Source organism: Channa argus, chromosome 10, assembly GCF_033026475.1.
Source record: "Channa argus isolate prfri chromosome 10, Channa argus male v1.0, whole genome shotgun sequence".
In the NCBI taxonomy this organism is placed as follows: Eukaryota; Metazoa; Chordata; class Actinopteri; order Anabantiformes; family Channidae; genus Channa; species Channa argus.
The window spans coordinates 7252744-7274757 of record NC_090206.1 but is presented as its reverse complement, the minus strand read 5'-3'; the positions used below and the strand labels follow the sequence as shown (position 1 = coordinate 7274757).

Below are 22014 nucleotides of genomic sequence, written 5' to 3'. Positions count from 1 at the left end.
AAGCTGCAGGCTTATTTTAATATGTAAACCTGTATATTTTTCATATTGTACTTTTTATGAACAGTCATTGTTTAACCTATGTTCCTTTATTCAACCAGTGCCTTGTTGTCTTTCATCTGCCACTGTCACTGAGCTATTTGAATATTCAAATTTACCCGAGTGCCAAGTTTTCATGTCCTAGCTAGTTGCTTAGCTGCCAATTCTTGCCTTTGAATTCTTTTAACAACATTGAAGTTAATCTGTTCGAGTTTAATAACCAATAAACATTGTTAAACAACTTTTTAAATATCTAGATTTTTACTTTTTAGTCTTAATGGTTATTCACTTTAAATTACCAAAATCAGTATTAGTCAGAATATAGGGTTACAAAGGGTCTATAACCAAAACACTTGTGTTTGGTTTAATCTTCCAGCAACAAATAAATGTAATAAATTATTGTAAGAAACAATATGATTTCAGCATTAAGTAAATCTCTGCTAAATAATGAACCGACCATAATGCATAAAATGTTTCAGTCCTATCAACTTACTTCTCAGTTTTTCACTTCTGCAGCTGGGTTGTTAAAGGGCAACTTCGCCAATTTTCAACTTGCTCCACATGGCTTTAGTTTAGGGTGTAAATATACATGAATGCTTTTAAACTTCTCTCTGACTTCCCTATATTAAAATATCTCTTCTTTTGTCTGAAAAATGCCTCCAGATGACAGAACTTGGAGGAACCCTCAGTTCAAATTATGTCATCTCTTTGCTCACACTATGGAGGTTGTGATTGTGGTCAACCTGCTTGTCCAGAGTCCCCCCAGTTATTATCTGACCTCCTGCTGATGTAAAACTCCTACAGGTGATGTCATGTCTGGAGGTATTTTTTTAGCCAGAAGAAAATACATATTTTAAAATAGTGAAGTCAATATGACCTTTAAAAGCATTATTCTATATTTACACCCTAAAGCCATAGGAAGCAAGTTGAAAATTGGTAAAGTTGCACCATTTGAACACATTAGCATTTACATCTCCTTATTATTTACCCCTCGCCCTTGTGAATCATAGTTTCTTAGCTAAACTGTTTTTGGTTCTTTAGTCATCATGCACACTCCATTCAGACTAACCCCAACTCTATTGATTGAATTACCCTCATCAGCTTTGGTTCTCTAACCCAAAACTCAAGAGTTTTTCAACTCAGGGTTGTTTAACTTAGAGGTCAGGGTCAAGCTAAAGTTTGGTAAACTTCAAGGATACTACCCTCCTGGTTTTTGTGTATTCTAGATCAGTGTCTTGTCTTATGAAACACTTTAACTAGACCCACGGCTTTTGGCTTGACTGTGGCTTGAATGTGATTCAAGCATGTTGATTTGAGTTTTTACGCCGGACGCCCTTACTGCCAAAACCCTCCCATGGGCAGGGGCCCACCAGGTGGGGTGGGATTCAAACCCATGGCCTTCTGCATCCCAACACAACCTCTACCCCTGTTCCACCAGGCCCCAAACACTTACTGACACTGTTATAGGTATTGCTGGAGCAGGTCAACATTTCTGCTGTACAAACACCTATTATTGTGGAATTTAGACAGCATTTTGTTTTTTAAATATTTTATGTATATGGGTGTTTTTTTTAACCATATGCAAATTGTTTTGAAGAATAATAATTTAAAAGAAAATCGTGAAATCTCCAGGATTACAGATGAAATCACTGCTACCCAATAAAATCATATTTGATTACCTGTAAAATGTCAGTCTTGGTTTGAATTTACCATATTTTAGGAATAACTGCAAAAGACTTTATATTTAAAAAATAGACGTAAAACAAAAATAATGTTCTAAATGGGAGCACCAGTTCTTAAAATCTGTGGGTGAAGGATAGCACAGGTAATATTGCAGTGACCTTTTGTGGCAGTAAGTGCAACTTTTCTAAACTTTATCCAACCCTGTTATCAGTCGGACATTTTCAAATTAAAACTATGTTCAGTCTGTAAAATTGTAAAATAAAATACTTTCTATTTCCAATCATTCATGGGTACATTTGTAGAGATACAAGTAACAGTACACCAAACAAAGTCAGCCAACTCCTCTAAAGAGCTCTACTTTGCCCTTTAGCAGCTAAAAAAAAAAAAAGAAAAAAAAAAGCCACCTTTAATAGTGGGAGAATCCAAGTGCATGCTGGCAAAACCGTGACTGTTTCAAATTCAAATATCCAAAATTACTCATGATAATACAGTAGCAAAATATTACATATCAAGAAAGAAAGGCTAACATGAAAAGAGTATTTTAAGACATGATTACAGAAACAAGGTAATCAAACTGCACAAAGTCATAGAGAGAGTAGTAACAAACAGACCCCTCTTAAAAGTGAGTCCTTTAGAAACTAAGGAAGAATGTATTTATTTCAGTGTGGGCCACGTAATCTGTGGGGACATGGGCAGAGAGCTACAATCAAAACACGAGTCCACCAGCTCTTATTCACGGCAATAATGCATGTATTGGAAACTGAGCTCACAACAGACGCTCGGGAAAGATTTCCCATGGCTTTTCTTGATTCCCGCAGCCGTTCTGTGCTCTGCAGAGTATCATCAGTCTGTGAAAAGTTCATCCACTCAACTCAAAACAGGGTTTCATGACAAAGACATCTGGTGCACATTGGGACATCCTGTGCATTTACTGGAAGAAACCGTGCAAAGGACTTGTGGGAGCTTGCAGACCACGACTTCAAGAGTAGGCTAAGATTTAGAATAAAAAAATATCTCTCCCTCATCTTTGAGTTCTTCCGTTTTCTCCCCATGTCACAACCAACACGACCACCTGTGGAACAGGAACAGTAATGACATGACACTTTAATTAGAGTTCTACTGTTGCTATAGCAAAAAAACCCAACACAACATATGTGACATTAAATGTGTGGTTTCGTAACTTCAGTACCTAGTTGCCATTCACTTGTGTTGATGGTGTTCCTCCGTGGTTGATTGCTGCCCTCTCTCTACTGCGATTCTCTCGTTCCTCATCTTCCTCATCCCTCTCCTCATTGCCACTGTGGTTCTTACAGTATAGTCTTAAAAAAAATAAACACACACACGGGTAAGAAAATACGGTGATGAAAACCAACAGATGCTTTTATTAGTTTTTTTTTGCAGAGCTCTCACTAGTCTTCACCTTAAAATTCTCATGTGTACATTGTAAAAGGTACCCTGTGGAGTTTGTAAGCAACAATTTAATTGAGAGAGCCCCCCCAATTTGGTTTGCATTGAGCACATGCATGATTACACACCTGCGGCGAGGCAATGCAGTACACTTTCACAGAAATCCTAACTTCTTTGAACGGCAGAATATGATATAACAAAATATAATTATTTAAATACAAAAAAAACTAACAAAAACACAATATGTTAATGGTATTAATTAGCTTATTGATTCAGCACACTTTACTATAACTGTGAGGTTATTTGGGAACCCATAAAAATCTAAACACCCATTTGCAATGATTGTGTGGCAACAAAAAGAAAAGATCCCCACAATAATTACTCAATATAGAAATGTGGACATTTGATTTGATCAAATTCTGGTTTGGAAGTGGCATTTACATTTAACTAAAAAACAATTTCTCTGTAGAGGTTGAGCTCACTTGTAGATGCCGCGTGCCATGTTTTCGATGTACTTGGCTTTGTCCTGCAGGCCGCAGTGATAGTGGTAGGTCTTCACACACGCTTTGATTTCACACCCAATGGTAGCACCCAGCTGAGTGCAGAGTGTACATTTCTGAAAGACAACTAATTATTAATCATGAGAGTAAACATTTCAAACAATCTTCTTTAAAAATGAAATCTTCCTACCATTCTTTTACCCCTCTTGATTTCTTGGATGACTGTTTTTACATCAAAGTTTCCAAACTCAGCCCGTGACGTAGTAGTCAGCTGGACTGTTCCTGATGAGAAAAGCTGAAAGGGATGAGATAAACAAAACGACTGAAGTGTATCTATCCGATTTGTATGTACGTTCTTGCAACGTGCCCAAACACATATTCCCACACACGTCAATCTTACCATGCACTTGTAGTGTGCAGCTACTTTTTTGGAGTTATCAGTGTGAAGCATGCCTCTTGTTTCGTTTTCTTCATCACCAGCATGGCAAAAACCGCAGCGCTGGCCGCCATCTCCAGGACTGGCTCTAAGAGGAGACCTGTCCCGCTGGGACACACACACAACCACACTGAAAAATCAAAGACCACCATGACAAAGAGACTGAAAATGCAATCTGTTTGATCTACTTGAACAAACAAGTTTGCTGCCTTACATGGGATGAACTCTCCTCTTCTGCAGCCTGGGAGGATGTTGAGCGAGTGTCTTCTGTTTGGCTGCGGGATCCCATCTTAGTTCTGCCCTTCTCAAGCTTTCCTCTGCCCCTACTTTGTGGTGGCGATGAGTCTGAATTATTTACTACACCTCCCTCTTCATCTAGCAAAGAAAAATGCTAAAAATGTTACATTTTGACACGAATCAGATCAAGAACTTGAATCAGGCTTCTTGTCAATGACAAAGCAGATAATCAGATTGCTAGAAGAGCATGCTTTGTGGTATTTTTAGAATGCATCATTGTAACACATTTCACAATGAAATAGTTAATCATTACATTGAGACTATTACAGAAACATCCAGTAGAAAAGTGCAGAACCTAAGTATTGTTTCTATGTGAAGTAACAGAACAAAAACTGACATCCATCTGCAAATCCAATCATCCATGTAGCCTTGCAGTCTACCAGATGCTTAGGTTTACTCTACCTTGAATGCCATCCTGAGAAGCATCCCGATGTTTACGACAGTAAATGCTACATTTAGAAGAAAATGGGAGAAAAAAAGTCAAGTAACCTGGATGAAAAATATCTTTGTTTATTGCTGATGGATGTTCAGAATAATCCAAAGCTCATAAACTTACAGGTAAATCCCTTGTGAGGGATTCTCTTTGATCTGGGCTTTATCCTTCACCGCGCAATAGTAGTGATACGTCCTCCTGCACGTCTTCACATCACAGCCTATAGTAGCACCCGGCCGGTGACATGACGAACACATCTGAAGCAAGAAGACAAAGAATTACATCGTAAGGAGAAAAAAAAAGCTAAATTCATGAGTGTTCATTTTTTATAACAGACAACTAGCAGTGCAAAGCAAAATTAGTTTTGTAAATAGATTTTTTAAATGTGGATATGAATAATAATTTCTCTCTAAAGATCATGTGGAGCAGGCATATGCAAATGTCATCAATTGATAGCTTAAATTTTGTTTGCTGCAGGAGAAAAACAAATTAAATTCAGCAGGAAAGACAGCTTAGAACCACAATAGATTGTAATAAAGACAGAAAAGCAGTGAAAAATTTTAAATATCACAAATTCAAATGAAAACATTTTAATATTTATGCAAAATATGTTACATTAATCAATAATTATTTGTGGTTGGTGTTAAAAAAAATCATTCCTTGATATTAATTTCACAAAAAAATGAATATCTAAGTGGAAGTGAATGACCGTTTAAAGAAAAAAAAGAAAAATACATACTGGCCCATCAAGTTAAGTAAACAAACTGCTTAGTGAAGGTATTGAATATACAAATATTGTACATTATAAAGAGCGTACACTACACTGGATTAAATTATATTTCAGCATCAGGACTCATCTCTTTTGCAGCACTGTGCAAATGAGGAACAAACCACAATTCTTCTACATCTTTTACTGAAAGATAAAAACTGGTGTTTTCTGCTTAAACATAAGAGATCTGATGTAATTATACCAACTAATATCAAACAAACACTCTATTCAGTAAGAAACTTACACTCTATCAGTGAACACACACAATGAATCCAAAAGAAGGGAGTATGAACCCAAACCCTGAGGATCCACTATGGAGACACAATGATACTCAGCAATATATACAAACGTGTATCTTCAGCTTTAGTTTTTGAGATAACACATCAGTTGGTGCAGATTCTCTATCATCCTGTAGTCATTACCACTACACTAAGAAGTACAGTGGGTACCTACCAATTTATTTCCCCTCTTGATCTCTTTCTTTACATCCTCAATAGAAAATCCTCCAATGTTTTCGCTGTCTGAGTGAGATGTGACCAGTGCAGAAGAGAAAAGCTAAAGGCACAAACAGAAGAACAACAATAAAGGACTTCTGTAGTCTTTTCGAGGCATGTTTAACTGTGATACAGTCCACATCAACTGAAGACCGTTATGAACCTTATTTTCCCATTAATTTAACGTTTTACTGGTATCTGACAGTATCATTAGGTACTTTAACTGTAATATTTTTACAACAAAATCCTACACGATTTGCCATTTTTAAGTTGGATATATTTTTTTTATTGTATGCCAGAGGCTGTAGTCCACTGTCCTTACCTGGAGATCAGGACTATTCAGCAGACAAAAGTCATTTTGGAGCCATTAAAAAAAAATTGATGACAGAGTAATCACTTATTTCTGATGTACGTTTGTACGTTGTCAAATGGTTATATTTTGCAGGCATTACCGTATACACACAAAAAAAGGGGGCAAAAAAATTTTTGTTTCTTTTTTTGGCTTAGCTTCTGCATATGTGACAGTGGTTGTAAGTAATTATCTGGCTTGATGAAACACAGGCTACTCATCTGAGTGCATTGCTTCGCTCACCATACACTTATGATGGGCTGCCACCTTCTGGCTGTCAGACACCAGTAGCTGGCCGCATTCCTTCTCCCGGTTGGTCCTGCAAAAGGCACATTTAGGCAGCCGTGCTGCAGCTCCTTTCCTCTGTCCTGACATGACCAAAGGCTTGTTTCTTTTCCCAAGTTTCTGATTAAAAAAATAAATACATAAAATCCAACACAAATATGTTAAATTGAATATCACAAAAAATATCTGAATTACTAAGGCTGGAAGACCTTTTTAAAAATAAAGAAGTCAGAAAAACAAGTATCCACTCAATCACCTAATAACCAGTCCCCTTTAGCTCCTTTACAATATCATTAAATCTGACAAACATTGATAGAGTTGCTTGTATTGTCATGACTCGTATCGGGTTCGAAAGAAAGCCATAAGACTTTTGGAATGCACACAGCATGTTGATTATGCATTTGGCAGTATAGATAAAATGGGATATTATGAAGAATATGTTCCAACATATCAGGTTATAATATTACACATAAGCAGAGTATTGAGGTGGTCACTAATGTGGGATAAAATAATTATAAATCTGAGAAACTTCCCATATTGTGGTTTGTGAAACATAAATGGTAAATGGTCTGCACTTATATAGCACTTTTCTACCTATTGGTACTCAAAGCGCTTTACACTGCTTCTTATTCTCATTCGCACTAACAATCACACACCAATGGGGGAGCTGATATACAGCCAACGCTAACAGAGAGCAACTAAATTGGGGTTCAGTGTTTTGCTCAAGGACACTTGTGACAGGAGGATCGAACCAACAACTCCAAGATTGGTGGACGACCGCTTTACCTTCCTACGCCACAGTCACCCTCACTCATTGATTTAGCTACTAGAGAGTAGCTGTAAAAATAAACTTCTGGAAATCAATTTTATTATCCACTATGAGTGTGTTGTGAAATGATAGATTAAACCTTTTGGAGAGGCGCCACAGAAAGTCCTTCCCAGAAACAGCTGGAAACTAACCTTTGACACAAGTCAACTTCCAAGTAAGTCCAAAAACTTTGCAAATTAAGAGCCCATTGTCCTACAAGCCTCTGATAGATCGCACATGGGGCCCACACATTTTTTGCAGGGCTACAGTTTCTTAACTTCTGATCATAGTTGATTATGTTCACTGTGTTGTAGGTGGTTTCTGTTGGCCTATAGTATAAGTGTATCGGAAATTCTCTAAAATGCCAACCAGTGCATTTCTGAAATTTTGACTTGGTTTGATGGAGTCAGTCAAAAATGCTGTTGTACGTGTTATAGAAGAAAAAAATGGCGGAACACAACTTAAAATTAGCAGCTTTCATCACAGGCCAAAATGTGATTACACAGAAAAGGAAGAGAAATCAGGTTAAGCGGAATTCTGAACAGGGATGACTAGACCTGATACTGCACAGTTTACCTTACACACAAACACTTAAACCACAGACCCCCCCCCTCCAGTCAGTAGGGTTTTTTAACCAATGATGCAACATGTTTCCACATTTTGTGTACCCAGTCCGCCTCAGTATTCAGCTACATCTCATCTGTCCAAACTTGAAGCTGTGCCATTCATTTTGCAAAATCATATTATTGAAACGCAAAACTTAGAATGTTTGCCTGTTGTGATCAGTAGGGAAAACATACACATGACAGAATCTGGAAGAAATATTAGTACTGTTATTGGATTATTTTCAGCTGAATTTCAATAAACCCTTATGGTGTGTAATTAAAAACATTTTCTTAAAATAAATCGTGCCACAAAGCCAACACCGAGAGTAGATCAAACCTCCAAATGTGTGCTGTCATTCAGATATACTGGTAGAGGTTGTCCATAATGGGCTGCAGGGTCCGCATAAGCATTTAATGAGGATTAAATATATCTACTCAATCCTTGATAGTCCGCGAACAAAACTGAGTGTTTAAAAAAAAAAAAAAAAAAAATCACAATTCAGTGTGCTGCGACGCCTTGATAGAGCCGCTACAGCCATGATAGCAGGGCCAGGATTTCACTGCGGCGGCCACAGCAGCGGAGCCAGCAAACATACAACACTGCCCGTGTAAATAACACCCTATATGCCTCATTTCAAACTCTGCTCTTCGCTGAAATGCTGTCAAATCATAATCCTAAGCTACAGTGCGAAGTTGTGGTCGATGAATGACGAGAAAAGTGAAAAATAAAAAGTGCCCCAAATTTCAACTCCAAAGTTTTGAATTAAAGGGGGTGTGTGTCTCCTTCTCCACTAAACTAGCTTATAACTGCAAACAATTTTCACTAAGAACATCTCAACGCCCCGAAATCTCTCCCAAGGCCTTTTCATGCAGGAAAACTAAGGTCGGCGGTAGGAAAATATGACACTTCGACTTCATGTTTTTGCTAGAACCTGAAAAACTGCGAATATTTCCCTTTAAATGTGGGAAATTATCATGACAGGCGCGGGTCTTTGCAAACCGTTTCGAAGTAAAGAGCGCCATACGTGATGTATCCCTGTGAAAAGATAGCAGCTCCGCTTGTACGCCAGCAATACGGCCTGAAACGACAATAGGCCATATTTTACATCTGCTATCATCCAGCCGCTAATACACGGCTCACATCTTACCTGGTAGTGTAATCGTATCGCCCCGAGACGGTAAAAAAGACAGAAAAGTGTTCCGGTCAACGACTGTGTTTCTTTCCGTCCTTCAGAAGGGATCGTGTGCTTTTCGCACTAGCATCAAGCTAGCTGCCGCGTCTTGGACGACATGACTTCCGGGTGTGACTTTCAAATTAAATGTCTCGCGGACGAACGTTTACTGCAGTGTTTCAAACGTGAAAACGCGTCAGAATGCGCAGGAAACGAAAGTGAAATTAGGATACTTCATGGGAATAACCACTTCTGAAGTATCGATGTTTTAACTACAGATATATGACACACGGGTGGGCCCTGTACCGTCTAGATATGAAAGCGGTTGCAGCTTATTACAGGTCTACTTGTCACAAAAAGATGCATTTTTTGTGTTGAGCTCATGATCTGCGTTAAATAAAGTCTTTATATGCAAAGACAAATACTCAGGGTTAAACAAGGGGAAATTTGCACCACTCTAGTAGCTATAATAAGCTTCATCTTGATGGAGCCATGTTTTTAAATGATTAAAAAGTATATTCCTTTTATAAGAAAGTGTTTTAGTGGGGTACATTTAGATCTTACCATTTGGCAGACATTTTTATCCAAAGCGACATACAAGACAAACAAAAATTCAAATTCAAGGAGAAAACTTTAAAGCGAAGCTTACACACACAATTTCCTGTGATGCGTGAAAACTTGGTAGCCACCTGGTTAACACCTAATGAATTACCAATAGGAACCTAATGAAGTTTACCTATCAAGCTGCACCATTAGACATTGCTGTACTGTGTATATATGTGTACATATATATTTATACACACACACACACACACATCTATATTATAAATGTATAAATCACTTAAAGTTAGGGTATACATAAAAATAAGAAAATAAAACTACTAGAATCTTTGTCCCTCCGTTTGTTTACCTGTCAAAAACAATGCAAGTGAAAATAAATGATGCTGCTAAGAAGTACCATTTTTTAAAGAATTTAGAATCAATTAATTTTTAGAGGTATACAAGAAGTTGTAAAGGAGCTGCTGGCATGGCTGCAAAATTTTATGAATCCACATTTTAAGTATTTTAGAGTTTTTCTCTCTCGTTTTGGAACATTTCCCAATTCGGCAATGTCTCAAAATTGCCAAACTAGATGTTCAACGTATTCATCATCTGGTCACATGTGCACATTATATAAGCAATTTCATATTTATTTGCTTAAAGTGCAAATGCCTTGTCTCATTCATGATTTCGACAATTTTCTGTTGTTTCTTTCAATTCTACCTTCCTTATGTCATGTAGCTCAAAATGTATACCTTCAAAAACAAGACATTAGTTCACTGCGGAGGTCAGTACACGGTACATTAACCAGTATTCATTCAACACTTAAAGAGTTCCTTTTAACACTGGATAAGTGAACATATGGTCCCATTCCACAGAGAATAAGCTGGTAAGGCAGTTGTCCACAGGGTCAGTGGTCCAATCCCCGGTCCTGACTATATGTCGAACTGTCTCTGGGCAAGACACTGAACCCCTAACAGCCTATTCCCATCCCCAGCTGTGCAGTGCCGGTCCAAGCCAGGTAGAATTAGGGGATTGTTGTGTCAGGAAGGGCATGTAGCGTAAAAACTGTGCCAAATCATCAGAAGGAATAAGCCGAAAGGACCAAAAAAATAAATAAAAATACAATTTCAGTGTCAAAACATCAAAATTATCTCAACCAGTATTTTCTCTAACTGTTATACTTACTCCCAATACACTTTTTAAAAAAAAACAACTACAATTTTAAAATTTTCTACTTTAGTCCATTTAATAAATGTTGCAGCTTGGTCAAAACCACAATGAGAAGATGTATTCATGTCCTAAAAAATGTATTAAAAGTCACCAAGGTACTTAAAAATAAATTTTTATTGATCCCCTTATCAGTCTATTAATTTCCTTTCTTATAGCACATTGTGGGTGTGTGCATGCATAGAGCTGAGCTGGGACATCTCAAATACAACACAATCACATCACATGTCTAGGTTATACTGTGTTAAACGTGTTAAAGTCATGCAAAAGGGCTTTGATAAAATGAATAAAATGGTATCGATAAAATTCCATTTTACACTGGTGAATCCAACTCTAGATATTCTCACCAGCAGGGGGGGTGATCTTACTCCTAATGATGTTGGAATAACTCTGGAAGAGTCAATAGACTGGCGTCACTGGATTTGTTACACTGGCAAATTTAAATGCAAAATAATTGAACATGTAGTCAAATGTAATGTGTCACATATATTTCTATACATTTCTTTAAGATGTTTTTTGCTTATATGTCCTGAATTGATGAATTTCTCTAAGATCAGTCTTGACTGTTACTAATAAACCATAATGTGCGATTTTGATCTAACAATGATCAACCATTTCTCTAAAACAGCTCAGAGGTGCATCAGATGAACCATGCAGTGGTGGGAAACTTTGTTTTTGTGGAAATTGATATATGCCATAGAGAAAAAGTGCAGGCTTCTGCATTTCATCATTGTCATTAAAAGCCATAGTTTATATTACAGTTTTCCCATTTGCTTGGACACTTGTGTCTACTCTGAAGTTACATTTTCCAAATATTTAAAACACAGGCAGAACCAGAAGCTCACTGCCCAAAATTACACATTTTGTTTGCAAAATGCTCTTATAATAACAAAACAATAAAAACCCTCAACAAAAACACATTTTTCCCTCAAACAACACAACTTGTAGTCAAACATTTACACACTCAAAATATAGCTTTCAATATTCCAATATTCCATGGTGTTTTCACTAGAGATATCAAATCCCGCTGCACTCAGCACCTGCACTTCTTTAGAAACACTGTAGAATAGAGTTTCTAAAAAAGCTTTCTTGATTCATACCTGTATGCAGGACTTTCTGCAAAAAACTGAACTGTTTTTGCTGAAATAGCTGAAAGTTTTGCTTTTGCTGAAATAGTTAAAGAAATATTGCTTCTTTATATACTGTCAGGCAGACTTCAAAGCAGTTGATCTACACACTTCAAAGACAAAACTTTACAGGCATTATGTGATGTAATTGGTGATGTAATTGATGCCGTCATTATTTTAAATGCTATTAAATAGCCTTATACAAGCAGTAATATCCTTTACAAGCTGAACATTTTGATTTTGTTTGTAGCTGAATCTATGCCGAAGTAGTTAGGGATTAAGTACGGAAAAAAATATAATAGCATTAAAAACAATAATCATAATAAAGATTAGGATATCATTACTGAGAGGGCTCCAGATAAATGCTAAAATATAAAGGTAGGTTATTCTGTCTATCTTTAACAATGTCTAAGCACTCTTTACATTGCACAATTGTTAATAATACTGTAATTTCATATACTTAACATGAAAATGATTGAATTATGTCTTTCTTTGCTTTTTCCACGAGAATTTAGTTGCAATTGATTATATCTACAGGGCAGTCCGGTGGAAAGCACTTCCCGTACAATCGTTATTTTACCCACCCATAAGGAAAATGTGAACCATGAAACATGCGCACCCATCGTAGAAAAGGCGTTTCCACAGCTCCGCTTTAGTTAACGTGATTGGCTAAAATTAGTAACAGTCATTTTGTAAAGCAAAACATACCCGCCCAGCTTCCCCGGGATGAGGAGAGACCCGAGTTTCATCAGAAGAGAACAGGGAAATGAAGTTGTCAGACGGCGTAGCTCAGGAGCTCTCTCTTTCCAACTAAGCAGCTAGCAAGATAGGCGGTCGCGATAGAATTAGATGAAACATTACAGCTATGAAGGTCGTCAGTGTGAGCAACTTGTAGCTGCGACTACACTTTAGACGGCTTAGATAACGTTACAGGTATTTCGAAGTAACGCTACGCGGGGAGAAGAAAGTAGAGACAGTTTGCTAGCCTGCTAGCTAACCTTTAGCCACAGAGCCTCCTTCAGCCTCAAAACTAGACTTCACTTGGTGAGTCTTGGCAAGCTGAACTGAACATTTTAGCAATGTGTTGTGTCTTTTTCATGGTTGCTTGCCATGTTTGTGTATTCGGTAATTTTCTTATTTCAGGCTAACACACAGCTGGCTAACTAAATAACATTAACTAAGTAGGTCACAAGCGCTAGCCTGACTCATGAACATAGCAGTAACTTAACGTTGACATTTTAAAGTTCTGAATGTTGCTCTCCGTGACATCCTTGTTAAAGAAACCTGACGACTTTATTTTGCTGGGCTAATAGTAATGTAGAGAAATGCAAAATGTAGTGCAAACACAGCTTACGGAGCAAAAGCCATTACAAACAATCAAATGCTAGCTAGCTGTATGAGTTAGTGGCTTTAAAAGTAGAACTCAGTAGTTTTCTTTTTGACTCGTTTTTCGGTCAGTCAGAATGATATACTCATAGCCTTACTTTCTTCAGGTGAAAGATTTTTCAGCCATTTCCTGATGTGGTGAGCTACAGGAAGTCGAAATACTTTCACAGGGTAGTGTTTGAAACTGTGTTTTATTTCATCAGAAATTTGGGCTTGGAGTATTTGGTCTTCAGTCATGCCTTTTCCTTTTGGGAAGTCTCAGAAGAGTCCTGCTGAAATAGTGAAGAGTTTAAAAGAGAATGTGGCACACATGGAAAAGCTGGATGCTGGAGACAGCAAAAAGTTTGAAAAAGTGAGCAATGGTGTGCCCTTGTGACTGTTTTATATTTTCAAATAGGCTTACTTTTAATGCACATGTACAAGATTAGTCAACAACAGTTTTTCTACAATTAAGGTTGCAGAAGAGGTGTCCAAAAATCTCGCCTCACTTAAGGAGATACTTTGTGGAACAGGGGACAAGGAGCCTCAGACTGAAGCAGTAGCTCAACTCGCACAAGAGTTGTACAACACCAACCTCCTCATTGCTCTCATTGCAAACTTGCAAAGGATTGATTTTGAGGTAGGTTAAAAAACGTGCCTCTTTCTGTACTGACATTGTGTGATTCCAAAAAATATTCACTATTTTGTGCGGACGTGAAATGGTCAAGGGCAATGTTTACGCCTGAGAAGATAATCTTTGCCCAAAGCAAAACCATCTTTGCATATCATCAGCACAGAAAGCCATTCATCTGCCATGGTTTTTTTTTTAAAAAAAAAACAGGGGAAGAAGGATGTGGTTCATTTGTTCAGCAATATTGTGAGACGTCAGATTGGCACTCGCACACCCACAGTAGAGTACATCTCTACACACCCACAGATCCTCTTCATGCTTTTGAAAGGGTAAGTTCTACTTTTTAGCTACAGGAACTCACTAGTTGATTGTCTCATGAGATATGATTCCATTGTTTATTTAGTTTCTCAAGCCTTATAGGCTTCCAAACATGTAAATATAATTAATAAATACCATAAAACTTTTTAAAGTGTTTTAAGCTACTACTTATAACACTATAATAAAATAAAAACGCAACAGTTACTACTGTAAGGGTTTTTTTTTTGTGGTAAAATCACTTTCCTTTTAACATGCCTCATGACTTTCTACATTACCCAGTATGTGTTTCAACAACTCCCAGAGAAACGAGCATGAACACGTTGTATTCAAATGTGCCTTACAAATGAAGATGATAGTGGAGTGTTGGTTTTGCAGCTCCAAAAGTGAGTTATGTTGCTTACTCAAAGAGCACCCATGACCAAAGTCTTTTAGGCTTTTGTGAATTGATCGAATGCTCTTTTGGAAAGTTGCCACTTTAGTCATAGATTTTTTTTGCTGTGTATTAGAACTTTATAATTCATATTATTATATAAAAGTCACATCTGTAAATAGAATTGTTCAGTTGGTTTGTCGGAGATTGACGTCAAAACCTGACATTTAACGTCAATGTGTCAGACGATTCTTTTAATTACCCTCTTCTAGCTGTTTTGTAAATTTTAGCTAGTTATATTGAAACGTTGGTGAAATACCTCACCATGAAAAATAAGAGCAAAAAATATAATATTTATCAGTGCAGTATTCAATTAGGGTTGATTTTCCTTCAACTGATAGTTCTTTGTTCTTTTAAGTTCTTTTTTTGTGTGTGTGTATAAAAAAGAAAATCCTCTGATTGTAGCAGGTCTTAGTATAAATGAACAACCTTGGACAAACATCATATACCATTTTACACCATGCCATTAATAATTTAACAAAAATAAAGTGGAAAAAGAAAAAATGCGTACAATACTAAAGGCCACTCATGATACTGTAGCTTGTTAGTCTACCTATAGCAGCAACAGCTTGAAGTAATTGTTTCCTGTTTGACTTTATCAATCTCTCACATCGTTGTGGGGGAATTGTGTCCAATTTTTCTTTACAAAATTGTTTCAGTTCATCAAGGTTTTTGGCCATTTGGTTGTGCTCTTAAGGTCCTGCCACAGCATTCCAATTAGGTCTGGGCTTTGAATAGGCCATTCCAAAATTTGATACTTTTATTTATTAGTCATTTTGCACTATTCTGGTATAATGTGAAGTTTATGGTCAACTTAATTACTGCAAGTTGTTCAGGTCCAGGGCATGAATTGTTTCTTCTAAAATGCTGTGAGGGCATTGGTTAGGTCATGTCCCGAGAGATTGGCAAGAATTGGAACTGTCTTGAATCCTTTCCACTTGTGAATTATCTTTCTCAATGTAGAACATTGAGCTGCAAGTTGTTTGGAAAGGTATTAAACTCCTTTCCAGTTTGATTTGCAGCATATTGCTCCTACAAGACCTTTGCTTATGTCTTTCCCTCTGGGCATTGTCTTAACACACTGCTGAATACTCCTGACCAGCAAACTACCAAAACTTTGGCTTTTATAGAGGCCTGCACACCTGCTGATTATCAATTAATCAGGGGTTGATCGTTAGGTGCACCTTGCCTCAACTTTCCCTCTTCTATTCTGTGGAAGCAGCTAAGGGCTACTTGGTAATGGCCACTTTTTTTCTTTTTTGGTTTAATTGTTTGGTTAATAAAAGCATGGTGAAAACAGTTATATAGTGTTGTTTGAGGTTGTGTTTGCCATATACTAAGACCTGTGACAATGACATCATTTTAATGTATAATTATTATACACAAAAAACATAAAATCAAACGAGGGAGTACTAACTTTTTTCACATGACGTGTATGTACAGATATGAAAGTCCAGAAGTTGCTCTCAACTGTGGAATGATGCTGAGGGAGTGTCTGCGTCATGAGCCTTTAGCACGGACGGTGCTCTTCTCTGAGGAGTTCTTCTGCTTTTTCCATTATGTTGAGCTCTCAACATTTGACATCGCTTCAGACGCTTTCGCCTCATTCAAGGTACACTGCTACATTTCCTTTGAGTGCAGCATCTTCATGCTGACAGTTCTTAGCTGATGTCTGCTGTTTTCTCTCAGGATCTCCTCACAAGACACAAGATTATGTGTGCTGATTTCTTGGAGAAAAATTATGACAGGGTGAGTTTTCAAGTGTGAATTTTGATCATTGTATTGAAAGAACTGTCAAGTTGTGTCTGATATACTTTGAAAATGTCTGTCAGGTGTTTGCAGAATATGAGAAGCTCCTGCATTCTGACAACTATGTCACCAAACGGCAGTCTTTGAAGGTACAATCTGCACGGCTCTGAATAAGTTATTGTCCAACTTATTTGAGCTACCGAGACAAGTGTAAGTGATATCCTCTCCTACTTGACTCTGCATTCATTTACTTAATCTTGTATTGTTTTTCAGCTCCTGGGGGAACTTCTCCTAGATAGACACAACTTCACTGTCATGACAAAGTACATTAGTAGGGCGGAGAATTTGAAGCTGATGATGAACTTGCTGAGAGACAACAGCCGAAACATCCAGTTTGAAGCATTCCATGTCTTCAAGGTGTGCGCATAAAATATGCATCATCAATACAATGGCTTGCTTTAAAAATAATGTACTGATAAATGTCCCCCCTCCACAAAAAAATAACTTAATATTGCTGACCTAAAATAGTGAAAATATTCATGAATTCTGAACAGGTGTAACAATTTGCTATTAAGATTAAACTTTTCAAATATCTCATTCCAAAGGTATTTGTCGCTAATCCCAACAAGACTCAGCCGGTGCTGGATATACTGCTGAAGAATCAGACCAAACTTGTGGAATTTTTGAGCCATTTCCAGACCGACAGATCTGAGGATGAACAGTTCTGTGATGAGAAGAACTATCTGATTAAACAGATCAGAGACCTGAAGAGGCAGACGGCACCTGACGAAGCTTAAAGCTGTGGAGACAACTGTTCCATCAGGTGGTATATTAATGGTGGTGGTGGAGCTGCAGACAGCTATGTCTGAAAGGCATGATTCATTAAGATTTACCCTTAACTAAAAAATATAGGAAATAAAGATTGCTTCCTTCACTCTTCTGTTTTTAGTGTTGAGGTGGTTTTCCATCCAGAAACCAGAGTGGGCCAAGAACTGTTATTTATACCCCAGAGCTTCTTCTTTAGTGAACATGCAATGTATTTACTCTGTTCTTGTGATGTGGGACCTTAAACTATTACCCTTCCACATACATTGTTGATGGCAAAGACTTCAGAATGAGAGAAACTTCACCCCATTCACAACCAACAGGGTTCAGGGGTGTCTGTTTAGAAACCTGTCTGTATTTTAAGGTTGCAAAACTGAGGAGAAGTAAATATATTTTTTTTCTAATGTATCCTTATGGTAAACAGTAAAATATACAGTAACTCTTCTGTCTGAACATTGTTTAGTCTAATTGCATAGGTTTGGTTTTTAACCTTATTGTATATCCATTGTACAAGGACTTAAGTGATCTTTAGATATATGGCACTGAAAGAGTAAAATGTGGATCACACAGGCCAAGATAGCGCAGTAAATTTTGGTGTTGGTTTTAGGCCTTTGGTTGTATTTGTGAGGTTACTGAGGTCTGGATTGATCCTGCAGTGCTGTAATTCTCAATGTATTAGCTGGCACAGGAAGAGGAAAATCAAAACCATAGAGGAATCAATTTATTTTGCTGTGATTTTTAGGTTGCGCCCAGTGAGGCTTACATGACTGAAATAGAAAGAAACATCAGATAATGCTGCAGGGTGGCAGCCATCCATTCACAGCTAACACGGACAGCCAGGATATACCCATTGATCGCACTCAGTTTCACCCTGACATGCTGAGCACACTGATACTAGTGATTAATTTAAAACTTTAACATTTTGAAATGTGGTTTAAAACGATGATTAACAAAGAAACAAATCACCAAAGGCTCTAACCTGATGTTTGCCATGGTAGGTATTTCTGTGTTAGCATTTAAGCACTGCATAAGAGGTAAAATTGCAGTTTATGCAGATGTGTTGCTCAAAACGATGCATCATAAGTATGTTACTGCAGATCTACTATATTTATATCAGAGCATGTTGTACTATTTAAAACATGCCCATTTCACTTTATACTAACTTCCCTCAGGGGCTGCCTTTTTTTCTTCATGTGATTTTCTTTTCTTTTACATACATTGAACGTATGCAGCACTAAACTAGAACGATGCACAGAATGGAAAGTTAAGTTTTAGGAAAATGATGCAGTCGAACTAACACCTTAAGTCTCACATAAACAACTGGTGTGGAAACCTATTAACAAGGATTTAAAATATGTATTTTGTGAGATTCTTCACAAATGTGATTGTACTAATAGATTTGAAAACTGTACACTGTAACATGCTTGTGATGCATCAGAAAACCTATCACCTAACCCATCACCACCAGATTGTCAGGGTAACACTTTTTTTTTTTTTTTTAAATCAAGAGTGAGTTTGTTTTGGGTGATAAGCACTGAAGTTAGAGTTTCTCACCCGCATAACTAATTAGTTACTAATTTTCTGAACAGGAACTGCCTTATTCTGCCATTGTCTCTAAAATGGCATATTAGGGATTTCAACATGTGTTTTCTAGACGCACAGCCTTCTAGTACAGTATATACCTCATGGGATTTAAGTTTGCAAATGCTGTGTTCTGTTTTCTTTCCAGCCTAGACAAGATGTTTTGAAATTTTAAAATAGACAGCAGTGGTTTGTATGCATGCCTAAACTTGATCTTTATGTCTGAACTTGAACAGGGACTGCAACCTAGTTTTCACAGTGGAAAACTAGATTTTTAAACGTCAATATTTCCTTGACTGGTGCCACACAAAGGTTAATTCATAATGAATTGCATTGTGGTGCCTTGTAATAATTGTTGCCTTATTTAAAGACATTTAATGGATCGTAATGATCATGTAAAAAGACCAGACCTCTTCATTTGATTCTAAACCAAATCAATATAAAAATGGTAAAAGTACATTTTTAGTCCTCAGCGAATTACTCGTTCATTTATCAGATCTGCATCTTTTCTGTAGGTTCATTGCTATCTTCATTTCGCTTAAAGTGTGACCCATTGAGTGTAAATGTAATTTCAACAGAGCTCCGTTGAGAACAGTCAGTAATTTTTCAGTTGTGGTTAACTAGCTCACTAATTGCCCTTTGGTGCACTACACCAGTTACATGATTGACTAATTTCAGCAATCTGATATGAATGTGAAACATTCATAATTGTCCTGCACCAAGTGCATTGTCATGTTGCCCGGCATTTGGATGAAAATATAGAGTGTTAAGATATTTATACCTTTCAAAGCCTTGCAGACAAACAAGTTACAGAACACATTATCATTTTTGATGATGTCCAACACTGTTGATGTATACATTTGCATGAAAGCTTTACTGAAATATAACTTCAGTAAACGTGCACTTTGGAAAGGACATGCTGTACACAGCTGTCCCACCAGATGGAACTATTTGCAACAACTGGTATCTTGTATTGCTAGTACAAACAAACCATTTCATGTCTCTGTAACCTTACCTCTGTGTATGATTTACAGGCAACATTCACCAACTCAATTCTTAAAGTTCAATACTATATACTTCCCAATTTAAAGTTCTCTGTTAAAATATGTGTGCTTTTTTATTCTATTGCCTTATTTTTCCTGTCTTTTGAAACTCTTGATATTCTCTTTATTTACCAAGGGAGCTAATTTGTGTACATAACTTTATAAAGGATAAAAGTGTGAAAGCATTGAAAATAAAAACCTTATGGCTATTTACTTTGTGTTGCGTCAATATTTTAAGTGCACAAGACTACAGATTGGAAAGTGATGGATCACTTCTTCTAAGGCAGTAATACACTCAGGTCCACCTACAGTACAGTGTGTTCAGTCTTTTAGAACAAACATTTCAAATGTAGCTGAATGAAAAATGAAGATTTTTCTGTTTGAACCATCACTGTGCTGTGAACTAAGGGGCCAGATTATACTAGAAGCCCAGTTTCTGAGGATACATTTCTATTCACGTACAATAGCAATTTAGAAAGAGACATGTTGTTTCTCCTCTGGATCTTCTGGTGCTCAATAGTTTTCATAATTGATTTGTTATTTACGGTATTTATCAATGAAATTAAAAAAAAACATTTGATATTCAGAGGAATTGCTAATATTTTTTTCTTTGAAAAACTGAATATTGATAACCATGTAAGGTTACTTTTGCATTTAAAGAAAAAAATGTATAACAAAATAATAAATCTTCACCTGTACAATACTATTGTGTTTTTGACTAAAAACTAGTTGATCTGACCGAGACCTCTGGGAAACTCAGATTTTTAGCTGCTAGATTTAATAGTTTTGAAAAATTTAGAATAAATTAAAAAATTATAGTGAAATTTAGTTATCTGCATCAAAGCTGTAGTTTATCTGCAAAATGTTGAGAATTTCAGATGCAACCATGTTAGTGAAAAGATGGTTATGACCATATGCGGTGAGAGGAAGGATATTTGCTTTGGATAACTAGTCTATACACGTAACTTCATCTGAAAAACTACATTCTGAACAAAGTCACTGTGTTTACATCTTGCATAACTTACTTATCTTTGGTGTAGATTAATTTCACTTAGAATAACCCCTCCTCCCAGTTGTAGCTCTGACTGTGGGCCAGTATAGTCAGCCTAGTTCAAAACACTGGGTCACATTCCTTCCTACCAGGAGGGATCCGACATGACGCCTGTTCAATAGACTGGCAGGCTATTGTCTGTGTGGATGTCAATTAAAATTTGTGGCAACGTGCTACAGCCTAAAACCTTATCATGGCCTAAAAACATTTTTAAGACTTTGGCACATCTGGTCTGTTTTTTTTTTTTGCGTGTGTGCAGACACACACAGATAAGGTTTCTGTAAATTCTCTGTATTCTGCAAACACATGTAGAATGATACTGAACATAAATAACCCTCTTCTTCTCTCAGTGGCACACATCATGTGATCAAGCATACTGGGTTAAAGAATAAGGTCAAAATAGAAAGCTACAGTTTTCTTCTCCTTCCACTCCACCAATCCCGGCATATAGAAGCAAAAAAAAAAAAAAAAAAGCAGTATGGGAAAGTAGGTTAAAGTTCAACCAAGGAAGAAGGCAAGCAATGCAACTTTGCAACCCGTTCCCACAGTGCAGGGAGGGCCACCATGCTTTGGGAAGACTGCATCGCTCAGCATGGATAGATTTCGCTATTTTCGCTAGATTTCGCTAACAATGCTATTAAGTTGTAGTTGCCGTTGTTTGTGGCGGGATGATGGAAGGACGCGCGTTGTGCAGAAGAAAATGTTGGGGCAGGGTTTGCAGAGGTTACAGGTCACAAGCCTCCTGGGTTACTTCGTCCAGCGCGGCATTGAATGAAGAAGCGAAACGGGCGAATGAAACTATGCTGTGTCGAGTCTGCAACTTCCGAGTTCGCAGCTAAGGTCGTCAAGA

General features: G+C 37.3%; 2 protein-coding genes across 3 annotated transcripts; one reads left to right on the top strand and one right to left on the bottom strand.

Annotated features, from left to right (window-relative positions):
• Positions 1 to 1965: 1965 nt before the first annotated feature.
• phf6 (PHD finger protein 6) lies at positions 1966 to 9411 on the bottom strand. Of its 2 annotated transcripts, XM_067518536.1 has the most exons (11): positions 9251 to 9411; positions 6648 to 6809; positions 6015 to 6116; positions 4916 to 5049; positions 4762 to 4808; positions 4277 to 4437; positions 4027 to 4170; positions 3817 to 3921; positions 3609 to 3742; positions 2909 to 3038; positions 1966 to 2791 (listed from the first exon to the last, which is right to left on the bottom strand). In XM_067518536.1, the coding sequence occupies exons 2-10, from the start codon at positions 6777 to 6779 to the stop codon at positions 2909 to 2911; spliced, it is 1089 nt and encodes a 362-aa protein (XP_067374637.1). In that variant the 5' UTR covers positions 6780 to 6809; positions 9251 to 9411; the 3' UTR covers positions 1966 to 2791. The 2 variants fall into 2 exon arrangements, with proteins under 2 accessions (XP_067374637.1, XP_067374638.1); XM_067518537.1 differs by lacking the exon at positions 6015 to 6116.
• A 3484-nt stretch (positions 9412 to 12895) lies between these two features.
• On the top strand, positions 12896 to 20322 carry cab39l1 (calcium binding protein 39, like 1). Its single transcript, XM_067518791.1, has 9 exons — positions 12896 to 13215; positions 13761 to 13909; positions 14012 to 14176; positions 14378 to 14496; positions 16359 to 16527; positions 16605 to 16664; positions 16748 to 16813; positions 16938 to 17081; positions 17270 to 20322. Exons 2-9 carry the CDS (start codon positions 13793 to 13795, stop codon positions 17459 to 17461), a joined length of 1032 nt encoding a protein of 343 aa, XP_067374892.1. The 5' UTR covers positions 12896 to 13215; positions 13761 to 13792; the 3' UTR covers positions 17462 to 20322.
• Positions 20323 to 22014: the final 1692 nt, after the last annotated feature.

Bases quoted from the DNA above. Each gene is read 5' to 3' on its own strand.
- phf6 (XM_067518536.1), bottom strand. From the start codon at position 6,779: ATGTCAGGACAGAGGAAAGGAGCTGCAGCACGGCTGCCTAAATGTGCC. The intron at 4,438-4,761 runs GTAGAGTAAACC...TTTCTTTGCTAG, and splicing joins TTCTCAGGATGGCATTCAAG to ATGAAGAGGGAGGTGTAGTA. The intron at 3,743-3,816 runs GTAGGAAGATTT...GTTGTCTTTCAG, and splicing joins TCAAGAGGGGTAAAAGAATG to AAATGTACACTCTGCACTCA.
- cab39l1 (XM_067518791.1), top strand. From the start codon at position 13,793: ATGCCTTTTCCTTTTGGGAAGTCTCAGAAGAGTCCTGCTGAAATAGTG. The intron at 14,497-16,358 runs GTAAGTTCTACT...GTGTATGTACAG, and splicing joins CTCTTCATGCTTTTGAAAGG to ATATGAAAGTCCAGAAGTTG. The intron at 16,814-16,937 runs GTACAATCTGCA...ATTGTTTTTCAG, and splicing joins CCAAACGGCAGTCTTTGAAG to CTCCTGGGGGAACTTCTCCT.